This window comes from Balearica regulorum, chromosome W (genome assembly GCF_011004875.1).
Source record: "Balearica regulorum gibbericeps isolate bBalReg1 chromosome W, bBalReg1.pri, whole genome shotgun sequence".
In the NCBI taxonomy this organism is placed as follows: Eukaryota; Metazoa; Chordata; class Aves; order Gruiformes; family Gruidae; genus Balearica; species Balearica regulorum.
The window spans coordinates 7,404,716-7,424,356 of NC_046219.1; the positions used below are offsets into that span (position 1 = coordinate 7,404,716).

The following is a 19,641-nucleotide window of genomic DNA, read 5'->3' on the forward strand; positions in this document are numbered from 1 at the left end:
TGGGAACCATCATGGTTAAACCCCAGCCGGTAACCAAGCACCAGGCAGCTACTCGCTCACCCTTCCCCCCACCAAGGTGATGGGGAGGAGAATGGAAAAAAAACCTTGTGGGTTGAGATAAAGACAGTTTAATAGGATAACAAAGGAAGATAATAATAACGACAACAACAATAAAACAAGTGATGCACAAATGCAATTGCTCACCACATGTGAAAGGAAAAAAAAAACCCAACCCTATTCCCAGTCTGTTTCCAAGCAGTGAATCCACCTCCTGGCTAGCTTCCCCAGTTGTATACAGAACATGATGTTATATGGTAGGGAATATCCCTTTGGCCAGTCTGGGTCACCTGTCCGGCCTATGCTCTCCCAGCTTCTTGTGCACCTGGCAGGGTGTGAGATGCTGAAAAGTCCTGGACTTAGTGTAGACACTACAACTACCTAGCAACAACTAAAAACATCAGTGTGTTATCATCAACATTATTCTTATCCTAAATCCAAAACACAGCACTATACCAGATACTAGAATGAAAATTAACTCTTTCTCAGTCGAAACCAGGACAGGAACCAACTATACTACTACTATCATTTATACCATGCCTAAAAGGCAAGCCTCAAGGAGGTAAAAAACTCCAAACAACAACAAAAAACACCCCAGACCGCAAAACCCTGCCTATCCTTTAAGTGCCTTGGAAATAAGTTTATTTTACTACCTTAATAGATGATAAAAATAAGAAAGCATTGAAACTTTTAATCATATGAATATCTGTGTGTGCATACACATATGCACACACATGCAAATAATTAGAAGCAAGGAATTTATTTTCTAATTTTGTGTTTAATTTTTCATGTGCAAATGGAGGAAATCTTTCAATATTTGGCAGTAGCTCTTGGCACATATGAAACTGCAAAAGCTTTATTCATATGATTAACAAGTGAATACAAATAGGAATTCACATATCATGAACACCTGAGCTAAGATCACCATCAGAAAACTGACATCATTACTGTATGGTATCTGAAACTTATCATGATAAAAGTGCTGGATTTATTTCCTATAATGCTACAAAGTTTCTTAGATAGGCTGAAGTTTGCCATACCTAGTATCTATTTCAGACAGATGTTCTAAAATATCAGCCAATATTATTCAAAAGTTTCCAGAGGGAAGCTATAGAAAAACAACAGTATTGTTTCTGTAGAGCTAAATTATTCCAGTGACCTTTATGGGGTGGGCTTAACACCTTCTTGCATGAGAAGTGTGTTCTTTTGTGACAGTCTGCCTAAATTTGTTCAAGTTACCTGCCTCTGAAGAAACATACCGTGCAGCATTGTTATATTCCAGCTTAAATCTCTTAAAGATCCCATCTGAACTAAGAACATTCCAAGGCAGCCACACTGGCTTTCTCTGCAATTGCAGAGCTCTGAAAAGCTAAACAGCTGGAAGCAACTAAGCACCAGAACACTAAGAGACAGAGCTCATCTCCTGGCCTCGCAATACTGGCCTTCCACTTGCATCAGCAGGCCCAGCAAAAGGAGGGATACAGGATGCACAGCAGCTCTACTTGAAGCATGATAAGGCAGAGGAAGTAGCCTAGGATAAAATCCCAGTGGCAGAAACTGGGAACTAAGTGAATGAAGATTTGGACTAGCTAGCTATAAAACTTAGTATTTAGGGAGAATGAACTAATGGGCAAATAGGTCACCAGGAGAGAACCTGAATTAAGAGGCTAAAAGACAGTGATGAGGCTGGGGTGGGTGGAAGAGCTAGCAAGCATGGGAGGGAAAGATAAAGCATCACAAGGAAGCCTCAGTCTGTCAGCCCACAGGATGTGTTTAAAGGTATTTTTGAATGTACAATGATAAAGACACAGACCAGATGGAAGATAAGACATCATATGAGAAATTGGGCGAAGAGCTGGAGAAAGATTATGTGAACCCTAAGAATGGAGCAAGAAAGATTACTCTAGATATGGAATGAGTATTTCAGGGTTTAGGGGACAGGGTGAAGGAGTAACGCAAGTTTGGATTCAATGGCAGAGGCAGGACATGCTAAGGCATCCTCTTCTCTAAAGCCTGACTTGTTTTTTAAACATCTCTTTCATGCTGATCCAGAGCACATACCTTATTTTAAATTCCTTCTGAACTGGAGTCATGAACAAATTGCAACTGGGAACACTGAGACATGATGTTTCCTAAACAAAACAGCCTGTGACTGAATGATCCAGGTTGTGGATTAACTGCCACAGATGAAGAGACACAGCACAGAGCCAAAATCAGGTTGGAAAGACTTATTAGATCAGATTCAGTGCCATGCAAATGCAGTTATGACACTTTCAGGCATAACTTGAATGTAGCAGCAGGTTAGCAACTCCCCACATAAGCCTTGCCAGCCTCAAATAGCTATGTGCAATGTCAACACTGTGATCCTGGTGTTGGCAAGCACAGTGGCTCAACAAAATCAGCTCGGGCTGCCTGCCAGGCCTGTTGGACTCAGGCTAGCTCTTACATGGTATTTGGGTGTCTACACCATCCTCCTGAGTACAGTGTTCTGCAAGGGTTTATTAGTTCCACTGAACAAATGAAACACATTGGCTCTATGCATAAGAGTGACTTCCTGCATCTGAGCCACCTGAGCTCTCACAGCATGGGCAGGCAAAGCAGAAACATGCCCACGTGGCCTCCCACAAGCTAGCCCAATCTGGCAACATCAGTGCTATGCTTGTGCATAAATAAACTAACTCTTCTGTTTCTTCTGTTCCCCAATATAACTCGGACTATCTGTATATCCAGATACCCTAATCCCCCTGCTGCTGTTCCCCCCAGATCAGGTACCACGGAGCTGACTGCAAGCTGCTTATAGCCATGGCAGCTGTTGAGTGAAACAAAATATCCTGATTTCGGCTGAGATAGAGTTAATTTTCATTCCAGTAGCTGGTATAGTGGTGTGTTTTGGATTTAGTATGAGAATAATGTTGATAACACACTGATGGTTTTAGTTGTTGCTAGGTAGTTGTAGTGTTTACACTAAGTCAAGGACTTTTCAGCATCTCACACCCTGCCAGGTGCACAAGAAGCTGGGAGAGCATAGCCAGGACAGCTGACCCAGACTGGCCAAAGGGATATTCCCTACCATATAACATCATGCTCTGTATACAACTGGGGAAGCTAGCCAGGAGGCAGAATTGCTGCTCAGAAACAGACTGGGCATCGAATTGTTTTATTTTCCTTTCACATGCGGTGAGCAATTGCATTTGTGCATCACTTGTATTATTATTATTATTTTGTTATTACTATTATTGTTATTCTTTTCCTTTTAAACTGTCTTTATCTCAACCCACGAGTTTTTTTTTCCATTCTCCTCCCCATCCCCTTGGTGGGGGAGGGGTGAGTGAGCAGCCGCATGTTGCTTAGTTACTGGCTAGGGTTAAACCATGACACAAAATTATGAAACTTGTAAGAACAACAACAATAACAATGGGGAAACCACCAAGAAATTACAATTCCAGAACAGTCTTCCCAAGAGAATAGCAAAGTCTAACAAAACAACAGAAAAACCCAACTGGTTTCAAACTGGAGCTTTCTCAATTGATGAAAGGGATTCTATAACATGGTATTTGCAACAGCAGGGAACCAAACACAACTGCTGGAGTTTCCTAAAAAAAAAAGCAAAAATGATCCCACCAACAATGAAGCCCTGTCCAGTTGTTTGACATGTTTCAAAAAATTATTATGAAGGGTTTTGAATGTTAACCCAGAAATTATTCTACCCTAACAACTGGAAAACCTATTTAAAGTAAGCATGACCTTACCAGGCATTCCAGTAAGCGAGCAGGATGAGCAATAACTATTAGGATTTTTTGGACTAGTTGCTTAATAAATGCCAGTTCTCCGCACTCTGATCACTCTTGAGCCTAAAAGATAAAAATAAAGGGATAATAAAGCAAACTGCATTTGATGCAGAACTCAGGAAAGTGTATACGATATCTGGGACACTTTTGCAGGTTTTGAAGCATGTACTTTAGACAAACATCACCACATCATTTTCAAGATGCCAGCAGAAATAACAAGGATTTGAGCAACATTATAATTTCAAATTGAAGTAATCCCATTTGTACAATTCTAACACTGTAAAAACAAAGTAAAAGTGCCTATGATGGACATAATACCTTTTTTTTTTAAACTTACATAGTATTATTACCATCAGTTTTGCAAAGGGACTACATTTCAATACAACATACATCTGTCTACATGTACAGCTGTCTCTCAATTTGTTAATAATTTTAGGATGAAATGAAAACTGATCTAGGTAATATTAATAAACATAAGCAACATCCATGCCAAATTGATACTGATTTCCTATGGCCACATGTCATACTAAAATGACAATAACCTATATATACAGGAGATCATACTTGCAGAGAGAGGCCATATACAGGTATATATAGAAAGGAAGACAACAAAAATTGAGTTCTACAAAGATGACAACAAAGGGGGGGAAATGCTATAAAAGAATACATACAGAAAAAATACTTCTGGAAAATTTGAAAAGACTTGCATAGTGGTCTCAGCTGCATTTCAAATTTCTTTCAAACTTTCTCCTCTAAGAACAAATGGTATAATGTAAGGGTGATAATGAATGCAAAGACACCATATCATTCTCCTCCCGATTAATATATACCAATAGCCCTTCCCTCAAATATCAAAAGCATTTATTTGTTCTGAATAGTAGAAACTGTAGACTTAAATTTTTCCTCATCTATTGATTATTCAAAACCACAAAGATAACTGAAAGAAAACTAAGAAGCTAACATTGTAAAAGTGATTAATATGGACAAATAAGTACTTTTCATATAATATATCTCTGTGGTGATTTTGGCTGGGATAGAGTTAATTTTCTTCATAGTAGCTAGTATGGGGCTGTGTTTTGGATTTGTCCTGAAAACAGTGTTGATAATACAGGGATGTTTTCATTATTGTTGAGCAGTGCTTACACAGAATCAAGGCCTTTTCTACTTCTCACCCCACCCCACCAGTGAGTAGGCTGGAGGTGTACAAGAAGTTGGGAGGGGGCACAGCTGGGACAGCTGACCCCAACTGACCAAAGGGATATTCCATATCATATGACGTCATGCTCAACAATAAAAAGCTGGGGGAAGGAGGAAGAAGAGGGGACGTTTGGAGTGATGGTGTTTCTCTTCCCAAGTAAACATTATGTGTGATGGAGCCCTGCTTCCCTGGAGATGGCTGAACATCTGCCTGCCGATGGGAAGTAGTGAATGAATTCCTTGTTTTGCTTTGCTTGCATGTGCAGCTTTTGCTTTACCTATTAAACTGTCTTTATCTCAACCCATGAGTTTTCTCACTTTTACTCTTCCGATTCTCCCCCCATCCAACTGTGGGGGAAGTGAGCGAGAGGCTGTGTTGTGCTCAGTTGCCAGCTGGGATTTAAGCACAACAATATCTCTCTCTTATATTTTTGTAGTTTTAAAAAATCTATGAAAATATGAAGCTACTTATTGATCTCAATATAAACACTATAATTTAAAAACAAAAAACTAACCAAATCTTTCAGAAGAATTAATCTGTGAAGCTTAAAGCAATTAAAAAGAAACAGGCACAAATACTACCCAGCACTCTGCAATAGGTTTTGGAAGAACCTTAACTGAACGCAAGCATTTGTGTTCTGCACACTGTCAACCAAGTTCAAAGAGAACTCTTTGGTAAACAAAATACCTGCCTATTTTAATCACCAGCAAAATTTAAAGCACCTTTGTGAACACTCAGATGCACATGTGAACAAAAGACTCAATACATGTTATGTTTAAGATGGATGAAGCAGAAAAGCATTCAGGTCCACTTGACCTTGACCTTAGAATTATACAAATGTTGTTTGAATCAAACTGCTCAAACCTCAAGGGAATCTTTCCCTGGTTATGCAAAGTAATCGCAACATACCAAGTAGCAATAGGAGATGCAGCTTTCTAGTGAACGTCACAGCTGGGAATTGACAACAAATGAATCACATTAATCCAGAGCACAACTGAGTGCCCGAAACCGAATTGTGCAAAGAAACAGGTTGTGCAAAGAGCAAGTTTTCATACTGTCATATTATGATATTGACAGTTACAATGCAGTTGACTCAAAACTTAATTCTGAATATTTTAAGGAATTATGTGTTTGCAAAACAGAAAATTTTTACATAATAAAGAATTTGAATCACAGAACAGATAATGTCCTGGTTTCAGCTGAGACGATTGATTTTCTTCATAGTAGCTAGTGTGGGGATACGTTTTGGATTTGTGCTGGAAACAGTGTTGATAATATAGAGATGTTTTTGTTCTATGGACTTATTCTTGAGCAGTGTTTACACGAGGCCAAGGCCTTTTCTGCTTCTTGCACTGCCCTGCCAGCGGGATGGCTGGGGGTGCACAAGAAGTTGGGAGGAGACACAGACAGGACAGGTGACCCAAACTGACCAAAGGGATATTCCATACTATATGACGTCATGCTCAGTTTATAAGGAGCTTGGGGGAAGGGGGGGGGCGCGGTGGCGTTCGGAGCGATGGCGTTTGTCTTCCCAAGTAACCGTTACGCATGACAGAGCCCTGCTTTCCTGGAGGTGGCTGAACACCTGCCTGTCCATGGGAAGTGGTGAATGAATTCCTTGTCTTGCTTTGCTTGTGCGCGCAGCTTTTGCTTTACCTATTAAACTGTCTTTATCTCAACCCATGAGTTTTCTCACTTTAACTTTTCCAATTCTCTCCCCCATCCCGATGAGGGGGGAGTGAACGAGCGACTGCATGGTGCTCAGCTGCCGGCTGGGATAAAACCACGACAGTCCTTTTTTGGCGCCCAATGTGGGGCTCGAAGGGTTCGAGATAATGACAGATTTGATTGGAATGTGCTAGATTGAATTTATAGCTGTTATTAGCTATTTAGTATTAGCTGTTTAGCTATTAATTGTCAGGCTCCTGTGCTTGCCATGGGGCTTGCTTGCCTTACCATATAGTAGAGTCTAGTGCTCATTAGTGGCTGCTTTTTGCTTTCACTGCTTGCTGTACTGCTGTACTGCTTATCATTTTACTGTGCTGTGCCTGGGAACATGTTGATAACAGCAATGGCGATGCGCCTGGGCTGGCAGATTGCCAGGGCATCGCTGCTGTTTCTGTGCTGCCGTCCTGGACAGGCTGGAACTCCTGTGTGCACTCGAGTCGAAGGGACTGTGACCTGTGGATGAGTCCACGTCGGAGCAGGACACCCCAAAGCGTCTGTGGCTGTGGTTGCGTCTGTGCTGCAGCAGGTATATCTCGAAGTGTCTGTGGCTGTGGTTGTGTCTGTGCTGCAGCAGGTATACCTCTGGAAGGATTGCGAGCCAAGGATAAGTCCATGCTGGAGAAGGTACACCTCGGAGCATCTGTGGCAAGGATAAGTCCATGCTACAGCAGGTACGCCTTGAAGCATCAGTGGCTGTGCATGGGGTCATGCTGGAACATTTCAAAGTGTGTGGCCATGGACGAGCCCATGATAGGGCAGGTTTATTTCTGAGAGGACTGAAGCGACTGTGACTGTAGGCAAGGCCACGCTGGAGCAAATATATCTATGAAGGCATTGTGGCCCATGGAGAAGGCCATGCTGGAACAGGTGCACCTCGAAGTGACTTTGGCTGTGGATACGTCTATGCCACAGCAGGTGTACCCCTGGAGAAACTGTGGCTCATGGATAAGGCTCCACTTGGAGCAGGTACACTCCTAAGGGACTGCAGTCTGTGGATAAGTCCAAGCCGGAGCAGGGGCAAGGGGAGGTGTTCATTGCAATGGTAAACTTGATGGTCTGACTCGAAGGGACCGGGGGTGGAGATTGTAATGGAAATACCTTTAAATTGTTGTAACCCATGATTTGAGTTGCATGTTACAGGAATTATTGTAGCAGAAATCACTTGGCCTTGTGGAACCTCATGAGGTTCACATGGGCCCACTTCTCAAGCTTGTCCACGTCCCTCTAGATGGCATCCTGTCCCTCAGATGTGTCAACTGCACCACTCAGCTTGGTGTCGCCTGCAATCTTGCTGAGGGTGCACTCGATCCCACTGTCTATGTCATTGATGAAGATATTAAACAGTACTGGTCCCAATACGGACCCCTGAGGGACACCACTCATCACTGATCTCCATCCAGACATTGAGCCATTGACTATTACCCTCTGGATGCGACCATCCAACCAATACCTCATGCACCGAACAGTCCACCCATCAAATCCATATCTCCCCAATTTAGAGAGAAGGATGTTGTGGGGGAATGTGTCAAAGGCCTGTGACAGGCGAGGAAGGAGGGGCAGAGGGGTTGCCCTCTACATTAAAAAATGGATAGATTGGGAAGAGCTGTCTCTGAAGAATAGCCACGAGCAGGTTGAAAGCTTGTGGGTAAGAATTAGGGACCAGGCCAACAAAGTGAACCTTGTGGTCAGTGTTTACTACAGGCTCATCTCCATAAGATTTCCAGTGTGCTCCAGTGTAATTATAGTGCAGTAATTATTAATTAATTAGTAATTACTGTGCAGTTTCATGTAGGTAGCAACTTCATTTATCATAATAGTCTACACAGATTTAAAAAAAAATAATCAAAAAGTAGAGTTAAAGTAGATTACACTAGAAAACTAAATCCTTAAGTTTCGTATACCTGTGAAACTATTTTTAAAATTTTGAAAGGATCAATACAACAACTAGAAATATAATACTTCCTCTTTTTTTCCCTTCCTGTTCTTGAAAACTTATCCATAAATATTAATCTGCATTTTCCAAATCTAACCTATTCTGACAATTTAAAACTGATCTTGGATAAAACACATCTTGTACAAATGACCACTGCAAAGGAACTGCAGAGACCTAGTCTTTGGGAAACAAGAAAGTGAAGTTCATCTTGGTTAAAGAAAATAAATGAATGTTTACTGCCCCCACCACCCTCATTTGTTCATCATCACATTTCTTTCCAGATACTCCTAGAATATAAATACATTTCAAATTAGTTTTGCAAATAACGACTATATTCTGTGAACAGTTTGAACTCTGGAAGAGAACCAGAGCTAGCGTCAGATCAATAATGACTAGCTCATCAAGACAGTTCACACAGGTTAGTTGCCTCCATTAAGCCCTATCTTACAATGTTAACCACTGAAGTAAGCTATGTTCAAAACCAGGAGTAAGAATTTAAAAGGACTATTAATAACTCATGCTCATATTCTTACTTTTATTATACTTCGGCAATTTTGAAAATAGAGAATGTTCCCAACGTACAAAACCATGATGCTCCAGAGTATATAAATTTAGATTCAACCCCTATTTCCAGACAGACAAACTCACCTGAGACTTCGGGACCGAGGGCACATTGCAGTGGTCCTGCATCCGTTATCACTGGCAATGCTCTCAGTAGTACAGAAATGTTTAGATAAAAAATGTAGCTCATCAGGTGTCGGTTGGTATGGTAACTGGTGTAGCTTCCCTTGGGATGAGCAGGATGACTACAAGAGCAAAGCAGAACATAAGCTTTTATCAGAGTGAAAAAGCGTTTTCAAGACCATATTCAGTGCTCATGAATAAGGCCATTTGTCATGGTTTTGCCACCAAAACCAGCACACCATTTAATTTAAAAATTATAGTTGATGTTTCCCATGCTTGACTATCAATTGAAAGAAGAAAATCAAAAATTAGTCTCAACTTAATGAGCTAAATATAAAGTATAAAAACTACTTCAGTCCCAGAAGAGACATTGCATTGCAAAAGTTCACATTTCCTCTAAGATAAAGATGACATCTAATGTCAGTTATACAGACCAATACTTAAGGAATAGTTAAAAAAGTATCTGCTGAAAATTACTTATTTGAGCAGGACAGAGTAAGTATAACTGTAGAGTACAACTTATTGCCACAACACAAATTGCAATTCTACATACTGAAGGTATTTCATTATCCAAATTTAAGACATTATCAATGCTTGTAAAAAAATTAAATATAAACTAAATTCTTGCTGAAAAAATTAATACACTGTCTTCTCATGAAAATCTGTACATTTAAAATGAAGTGAAAGAACTTAATACATTTATCAAGATAGGTTCTATGGCTGACAAAAATGAAAGGGATTACACTGAAACCATTCACTTACTTAGTTTCAAAATGGAAGATACAGACAGTTATGAAATTGGAAGTGCTACCACAATAACTAGCCTTGCATATTTGCATGTAAAACTGTACTACATAAAGCAGTGAAGATGATCATACTATCATATTTTACTGTCTTTTATGAAGTGTGGCTAGCTACCTGAGCCACACTAAATGTTTGGAGGTAGAACTTTGAAACTACTTCCCTGAGTCTGGATTTGACATCCTTGTAAAAAATGTGCATGTAGTTCAATGCATTAACAGCCAGTCTTGCTAATCTGGACTGATGAGTGTAGACAGAGAAATGCTCTACTCTTTCTGGTACCAAAACTAGTTTCCAAGATACTTCGTTCACAGATATCCTTGTATGACTGCATGAAGCCGCTTGGTACCATGCAGACATTCCCTTTATTTTACCTGTGGAGGGGAAGAAGTCCAAAAACTTGTACTTCTTCCTGGAGCTCTTCAGTCTTCAGCTGGCTTTTTCAACAAAATGAGATTCTTCTATATGTCAGTCTTCATGTGTAAATTATTGTTCTCATCTATCTTCTCATATAGAACACCAAGGCCCCTGCCTGGCTACTCGTTTATTGGAGGCCAGCACAAGAAGAGCAGCTTTGTAATATCATTCCAAGTGAGGGAAATCAATAAACTTCCGTACTGTACAGAAGTTACCCTACATTGCTAAGGTCAGCAGGTAATATCTAGGTTGGTAAGCACAGAAACTAGACAGTCTTTATAATTTCCTGGCAAACTGTATGGCAAAAGCTGAATATCTCCTAATTCCTAAGAACTTACACTAGATCTCATGAAATCATCTCTTAAAAGCAAAAAAGAAGAAAACCCACTGCTGGGAAAGGTTAACTCGCACAGAACTGGTCTATGAGGGAAGGCTGCATCACCTCAGAACAAGTTTAAGTTACTTTGCTGCAGGCTAAGAAACACGCACATCAAGAATTTACTCCAGTTGACCTGATGGGTAGTAACTTGTCAAGTCACAGTAACTCATTTATGAATTTCAGCCATAGTACATTACCATGCATAATTGAGCACACAACATAAGTTCTTTCTTATCTCACACTATGGCTTTTCCCTTTAAGAAGGGAAAAAAGGAAGACCCAGGGAACTACAGGCCGGTCAGTCTCACCTCCATGCCTGGCAAGATCATGGAGCAGATCCTCCTGGGTACTGTGCTCAGGCACATGGAAAATAAGGAGGTGATTGGTGACAGCCACCATGGCTTCACTAAGGGCAAATCATGCCTGACAAATTTGGTGGCCTTCTATGATGGGGTCACAGCGTTGGTGGACAAGGGAAGGGCAACTGACATCATCTACCAGGGCTTGTGCAAGGCATTTGACACTGTCCCGCATGACATCCTTGTCTCTAAATTGGAGAGACATGGATTTGATGGATGGACCACTCGGTGGATAAGGAATTGGCTGATGGTTGCCCTCAAAGAGTTGTGGTCAACGGCTCAATGTCCAAGTGGAGAACAGTGACAAGTGGCATTCCTCAGAGGTTGGTATTCAGACCAGCACCGTTTAACATCTTTGTCGGTAACATGGACAGCAGGATTGAGTGCACCCCCAGCATGTTTGCAGGTAACACCAAGCTGAGTGGTGCAGTTGACACACCTGAGGGACAGGATGCCATCCAGAGGGACCTTGACAGGCTGGAGAGGTGGGCCTGTGTGAACCGCATAAAGTTCAACAAGGCCAAATGCAAGGTCCTGCACCTGGATCAGGGCAACCCCCAGTATCAGTCCAGGCTGGGGGATGAAGGGATTGAGAGTAGCCCTGCAGAGAAGGACTTGGGGGTACTAGTGAATGAAAAGCTAGACATGAGCCGGCAACATGCGCTTATAGCCCAGAAAGCCAACCATATCCTGGTATGCATAAAAACAAGTGTGACTAGCAGGTCGAGGGAGGTGATTCTGCCCCTCAACTCTGCTCTTGTGAGACCCCACCTGGAGTACTGCATTCAGCTCTGGGGCTCCCAACTGTGGGACACCGGACTTGTTGGGGCTTGTTGGTGCTGAATACAGGGTCACTGTGAGTTGGCAGAAAGTAGTGGGGTCCAACTTGAGTGAGAGCACAGATTGAGCAACGTGCTTATCTTGCACTGATAAGCATCGGATCTGAACAAAGACAAGGGATGAGCAACTTGCTCATCTTGACATATGTGGTGCTTGACGGTCTATCACTCGAATCAACTGAGTGATGCCTGGGGTGAGGAGGAGGCTTCACAGCCCAACGTTACTTCGGTAAAGCTAAACAGGCCCCACACCTCTGTACCAAACACCTTTGTTCTCCGCTACTCCCCTCCTTGATCAGCAATGCAACAAGTCTTGTTAAGGGCCAATCAGCACATGATACTTGACTTAGTCCCACCTTGCCAGAGGTATAAATCTGGCATTTAGAATCCTCCATTTTGAGGACGAGAACTCCAACTATCTGGATGGGTCGACGGGCCTGGACCTCTCTCCTCCCCCAGGCAGGGATGCCTCTTTGGTAAGACTTGCGCCTCCGATTATGTCAGATGTTACCCTGGGAAAGTACTGTTAACAAAAGCGCTGAACTATTAACTTGAGCTCGATTTTTGCAGTAAGTGCATTTATTAACAACAATTCCAAACTTTTTATATCTGTCGCCTCAATAAATTTCAACTTTGCGAAACTGTCTCAGTGAAAGTCCTTAGTGGGGCTCTGACAGGCAAACGTTGACTCTGATAAGTGGCTACACACATAACCCTTTAGACATAAACCGTTGACCAAGTCTGGGACTAAGACTGGACCTAGCCGCGCCTAGGCTCCTCTCTGAGAAGGAGTTTAGAAAGCAAGGGGGTCCTTTCTGAACCTCGTGACTCAACGGGAGGGCCTCCCTCAGCCACACATCAGACTTGTACCCTTTCACGCGACAGTAAAATTGGCATCACGGACAGGATTGCCATGGATAAACTGCTGCAAAAATATGTGTGCACCATCCCAAGCGGGAATAGAATGGGCCCCAAAATTTTGGAAAGATGAGGACAAAGTGATAGAGAGGATAGAACTGTGTAGAAGTGAGCAAAAGATTAAAAAAGGTAAAGGCAAAGGAATTGTTTGTGCAGTGTTGGGGGCTTGTTTATCCTGTGCACAAAGGGAAATTAAAGAGTTCCCTCCCCCCGAACGAGTTGCAGATGTAGAATATGCCTCTCTGAAATCAGAAAATGAAGTACTGAAAATGTCATTGACCTTTGAAAAGGAAAACAGAGAGAAATTGGGAACACGAGTAGATGCCATCATGACTGAACACCAAAGCTTAAAAACAGAAAATAAGGAACTTAAAATGCTATTGGCCTCAGTGGAAAGGCGAGAAAAACAACTGCAGGAAAAGTTAAATCTTTTACTGAATCAAATGCCATCCTCGGTCTCGGCTAAACAGATCCGCAAATTAATACACTCTGCAGATCCCGAGACATGGGATGGAGACATCTGGTATGATAATGATAATGATGAACTGGTGGAAGATTCTGATCTTGCCACAGAACGCGTGCCTATATGACCATTGATAAAAACTGAAACTACAAATGAGGGGGATGATGATGTTCGTACTACTGTACGCACCATTCCCTGGTCTCCTACTGAATTAGCAAAGTTGCAGGAAAAGTATTCCAGGAATCCAGAGGAGTCCAAGACGGAATACGTGTGGCAAGTCTCCCTTACAGGAGGGGACCAAATCTTACTAAGCGAGGAAGAAGCAGGAGGCTATTGGGGCCCTGGAGTGTTTTTAACCACTACACCAGGCAATCATAATTATTCATTAACGACACGGGCTGCCTATTGGGCTGGCGGCATAGACCCGCAAGAAAGAGGAGATCCCCTTGTTATCAAAACATCAGGATTCTCTGACTTGGCTGTGTCGGTACAAAAGGCAGCCTGCATACAAGCAATGTATGAGAGGGATGTGTTAAGGAAATCCCCAATGCTAGCCCCTGTTGATCCAGCAAGGTTAACTCCCCTCATCCGTGGCCTCCCGGACAGCCTAAAGACATATGTAGCTAATGTCCAGGATAGGATCAGAGCCACCGGGGAGGCTAATGCTGTACCTTACCGTGCACCCCGAGTTGGGAGACACAATTACAGGGATCAGTCAATTCCCACCCGGAGCGAGTTTGTACAAGAGATAGTGAATTATGGGCGCCGCATGGGTTGGATTGGACCGACCACTGGGAAACCGCCAGAACCACCCCCTCGATGAGTTCATCAGATCCACACCACTAAGCCTAAATCAGAGTTCAAACCAAAGTTTGATAAGGAACATAATGATCTGTGGTGCAGAGCCTTGGCGATGGGAGTGCCACAACAGTTACTATATGGCACATCCACTGCTGACCTCCGAGCTCTGGTACAATCACTAAGCCAAAGAATTGATTCAGTGGGGGGAAGTCAGACGGCTGGAAATAAATCGATTCCTGTTAGATCTGTGCCCTCAGCCCCACAGCAGGAGCTGATTGATTTAGCAGATACTCAAACAAAAAACTTGCATCCCCGGGGAGGACAGTGAGCCACCCTGCCCGGCAAGTGCTAACTATACAATGGCTCTTTGATAAACATCACGAACCTGTCATTGCTATTCCGGTAGGACCAAGGAGAATTTTTACAGATTTCCTCATTGATACGGGTGCTCAAATGTCAGTAATCACCAAGGAGACCGCGGAATGCCTAAATGTGAAACCCGGTCACCGTAAGGTAAAATTGACAGGGATTGATGGGATCGTAAAGGAATGCCCCACAGCAAAAATTGTCCTGTGGCTCCCAGGCAAGAAGAAATTGACCCACACTGAAGTACCGGTTGGTGCTGCAAACACCAACATATTGGGATTTGATGTGTTGTATGGCAGAGTGTGGAAACTCCCTGATGGGTCAGTCTGGAGTTTCGCCGGACAAGGTGATGGAGAAATAGCATGGCTTGAAGAGGATGAAACTAAAGCTATAAACTTATTAGAGATGTCTATACCTCTACCCCCATCAAGGATTACTAATGTAAAGCAGTACCCCCTGCCAGCAGCCACACATTCGGGCATTGACGGGGTGGTAACAGACTTAGAAAAAAGAGGTATTATCACTCGCACACACTCCCCCTATAATTCTCCTGTCTGGCCAGTAAAAAAGCCAAATGGGCAGTGGCGGCTTACAATTGATTATAGGCGATTGAATGCCAATACTGCACCTTTAACAGCAGCCGTACCAAACATTGCAGAATTAGTAACCCAAATTCAGGGAGCATCACACCCATGGATGGGGACTTTAGATGTCAAAGATATGTTCTTTATGATCCCACTCCAGGAACATGATAAGGCCCTATTCGCTTTTACTTGGAAAGGGGTACAGTACACCTTCAGCAGGCTGCCTCAGGGTTATAAACACTCCCCCACCATTGCTCACAATGCTTTGGCGAAGGTTTTATCAGAAATTCCCAGCCCACAGGGTGTCACGATATATCAATATATTGATGACATACTGATAGGAGGAGAAAACTCAGAGGAAGTCGGGCATACCATGGAAGGTATACAAGAAAAATTGATGACTTTGGGACTAGACATTCCCCCATCCAAGTGTCAGGGACCTGCCCAGGAGGTCAAGTTCCTGGGAGTTTGGTGGATTAAAAGAGCTGCCTCTATTCCCCCTGACACTCTGGAAAAAATAGAGCATGGGCAGAATCCATCTAGCATAAAGGAGTTACAGCAAGTTCTGGGAACCTTAGGCTATTGGCGCAAACATATCCCTGGTTTTTCTGTTATTGCCCGTCCCTTATACAATCTGCTCAGAAAAGGTAAATCATGGGAATGGACTAAACAGCACGAGACTGCGTTAGAATTGTTAATAAGAGAACTGCGGCTATTTCAACAGCTAGGCCCCTTGCACCCGACTGACCCTATCCACGTAGAGTGGGGATTCAGTGAACATGGTTCCCATTGTAACCTATGGCAAAAGGGACCAGAAGGGCCAGAGAGACCGCTAGAGTTTAGCTCCCATTCTTTCAATGACACCGAAATGAGATATTCAGACCTTGAAAAAGGCTTGCTAGCCTTAGCGCGAGCAGTGAAAAAAGTGGAACAGATAAGAAAAGAACAGAGTGTGATCATTCGGGGACCTTTCCGTCTCCTGGATATAGTTCGGAAGGGTACGGCACCACCTGCAGGCATTGCCCAGAAGCCTACAGTCCGTAAATGGTACGCCTACCTGGAAAGTATCAATGACATCATGCCTATTATGGAAGGCAGCATTAAAGTATCTAAATTGCAGAAAGATATAGGCAGCACATTGTTATTCCAAACTCCACCAAGCAAACCATCTCCAATTCAGGAGGCACCTCCTCTGAAGGAAGGCAGTGACCTTAAAGGGGTATGGTTCACTGATGCATCATCTTACAGGCAAAACAATGAGTGGAATTATAAGGCCATGGCACTGGAAGTGGCCACGGGGGAAAAGTTAAGCGAAACAGGTAAAGGAAGTGCACAAGTAGGGGAGCTTAGGGCAGTCCTACTAGCCGCCCGACATGGTGCCAGCCATATCTACACCGACTCATATGCTGTTTTTAAAGGAGCCACAGAGTGGGTAGGCCACTGGGCAGTCAATGACTGGCAGGTAAACAGAGTCCCAGTCTGGCAAACTGACAGCTGGAAACAATTGCTAGAAAAAGGAGAACAAAGGCTGCTGCATATCAGATGGGTGAAAGGACACGATCGATCAGCTTCTATTGCTGCCCAGTTCAATCAACAAGTCGATAGCCTCACACGACTACAGAAAATTGATGTCGTGAGTAATGAGCGTGAATGGGAATGCTTGCTTGAATGGTTGCACATAAAACGAGGCCACAATGGGTGAGCCGATTTGTATCGAGAAGGTATAGCCCGAGGATGGCCCATATCGGTAAAGCTGTGTGAGGAAGTAGTAACTGCCTGTTCACAATGTCGTCTGCGACTTAACAAAGATCATCCAAGTAAAGCACCTCCTCTGCATATCCAGGACAAGAAAACACTGTGGCACACCTGGCAGATCGACTACATTGGCCCACTGCGACCCTCAGGGGGTAAAAAATACATACTGGTGGGAGTGGAAGTCATTTCAGGAGTTACCATGGCTACAGCTGTCACAGCTGCCACTGGGGAAAACACAGTCCATAGTCTGAAGGAATGGTTTAGTACACTTCCCCTTCCTGAAGAGATTCAAAGTGATAACGGGTCACATTTTTCAGCTACAGTAGTACAAGACTGGGCAAAGGAAGAAGGCATCCGGTGGGTATTCCATACTCCTTACTACCCCCAAGCCAATGGTATTGTGGAGCGAACAAATGGCTTGGTCAAGCGATTTGCTAAAACTCATGAATCTGGATGGCATCTACGACTGTCCAGTGCCATCTATCAATTAAACAATAGATGGAGCGGAGACAATTGCCCGAAGATGAAAGCTTTTTGTGCTTCTGCCACAACTTTAGTGCCAAAGGCAGATGTAAAACCTGGGGAATTAGCCTACTGGCTTTTATGCAGGCCAGCCTGTGCTGGTTAAAATGCCTCACATTGGGCCAGTGGCAATGGTACTAACAACTCCAAAGAATCTTTATGCTTGGGAAGTGAAAGACAGTTCTGGAAAACTCCGTCGAATCAGCACTAGGTGGATAGTACCCACCTTCTAACCTAATATCTGCCAGTTAAATCAAGACCGAGCACTTCTTTTGTGTTCACAGGTACTCCGAATGACAGGAAATTGCACCTGGGATCACGGACTCCCCTACACCAATCTAGAGTGCCCCCAAGGGCTACTGATTTTTATTTGTTGTGTATTTCTATTTGTAATCCTCATACTTATCTGGAAACCAAAGTTTTAATATGGCCATGGTTAACAAAACTGTGATATTGTTTGGGGCCATAGTTGAAATAATTTGTGTGTTTAGTAAAATGTTGGTTTGGAATATATTCCAGGCTTAACTGTGTTTATCATTACTGCTGTTCTGTTTGTACTATTTACTGTTAAGTGGCAACCAAAGTTTTGATTATGAGCCTATTATGTGTGAGTAGTTTTAGGATAAGTTTAATATATATGTACGTGTTAGGTATAGTAATTGTGTGTGTGATTGTGTTGGGTTTGCTATGATCTAAGAGAGACTATGATCGAAGAAGTAAAAGAACCTTAGAAATGCTACAGGACAACACTGCTTTTAAGCTAATGCAAGGATTTTTTAGGATGATGGAGTGGACCCAGGGCACCTTAGCAATATACGGGATACCAATTGCATTATGCAATATTGGCCACAGAATCCTTGGATAAACCCACGCAGAGCAGCTGATAACAACAATGTACCTGCAAATATCAGTTGCACTGAGGTACCTTGGCTTAATCAGCCTCCTCGGCCATTCTGGGGTTTGCCTATTACATTCCAATATAATGTCCCAGTAGAAGCCAAATAGTGTATTGAGTTTCCCTCTAAGTATGGATCTGACTGTGGCCCACAATCTAATAATTTATCTTGCATATGGACCACCACTGATCACAAAAAACGTTTTAAACAATGGGTGAGGAGACCCCAATATACCACGCCATTGGGACCAGACAGGTTATGGAATTGTACCAACAAAATAAATTGCTCCAATGTTGATGATTATCTATGGGTATGGTTTGCCTCAGACCTCTATCATGCTTTAAGAAGTATATGTCTGTGCCATAATTATAGTGCTCCAATCCCTGGGCCAGCACCAGACTGTAAAAAGGAGGTGACTCCTGGAAACATCACCGTCTGGTCAGTGTACAATTCTGGTAAATGTAGAATCCCTACGAGACATTATAGGAATGGACACTCCACGCGTAGCGTAGTAGAAAACAGTACGTGTACCACTCTAATGTTACCTGCACCACCTGAGACCATATGGGTATGTTCTGATGGACTGATATCGGATTACATTCAACCCTGTTGGGATGGGTTGGAATGCACTTTAGGACTTCCAAGTTTATATGTCCTACAATAGCTTTTAATTACACTCAATCATTGACGAAAGTAAGAGGGTACAGAACAAAGAGAAACGTATTACCCCCCACGTCATGGCCAAGTTATTATACACCGGGAATGAGGATAAATTTAGCCATGAAAGCATTCTGGGGTCACTGGACAGTAATAGTTAACAATCGACTTTATATAGAAAATCTAACGTGGCAAGTGGAGACTCTTGCTAATTGGACACGAACTGCCATCGAGGCTAGCAACACCCAGCTACAAACAACCTCACAGATGACCTTACAAAATCGATTGGCCTTGGATATACTACTACTGAAGGAGAACGGCGTTTGTGGGTGGCTAAATAACACCTATCCCGATGAAACTTGTTGTGTGTCAATCCCAAATGTGTCTGTTACCTTGCATGAAGCGATGGATGAGATGAGAAAAATTGCAGACCAGACCCGCGAACTCCGTGAGAAAATGAAACCAGGAGACTGGCAGTGGACTGGGTGGATTTCAA

The 19,641-nt window shown here is 42.9% G+C and overlaps 1 protein-coding gene across 1 annotated transcript in view; it reads right to left on the reverse strand.

Annotated features, from left to right (window-relative positions):
• The window catches only part of LOC142599294 (microtubule-associated serine/threonine-protein kinase 4-like), a 104,372-nt gene extending 94,978 nt beyond the window's left edge, over window positions 1-9,394 (reverse strand). Inside the window, 2 exon segments of the mRNA XM_075739167.1 lie at window positions 3,807-3,908; window positions 9,353-9,394. Of these exon segments, the coding sequence (XP_075595282.1) occupies window positions 3,807-3,908; window positions 9,353-9,394 (144 nt within the window).
• Window positions 9,395-19,641: the final 10,247 nt, after the last annotated feature.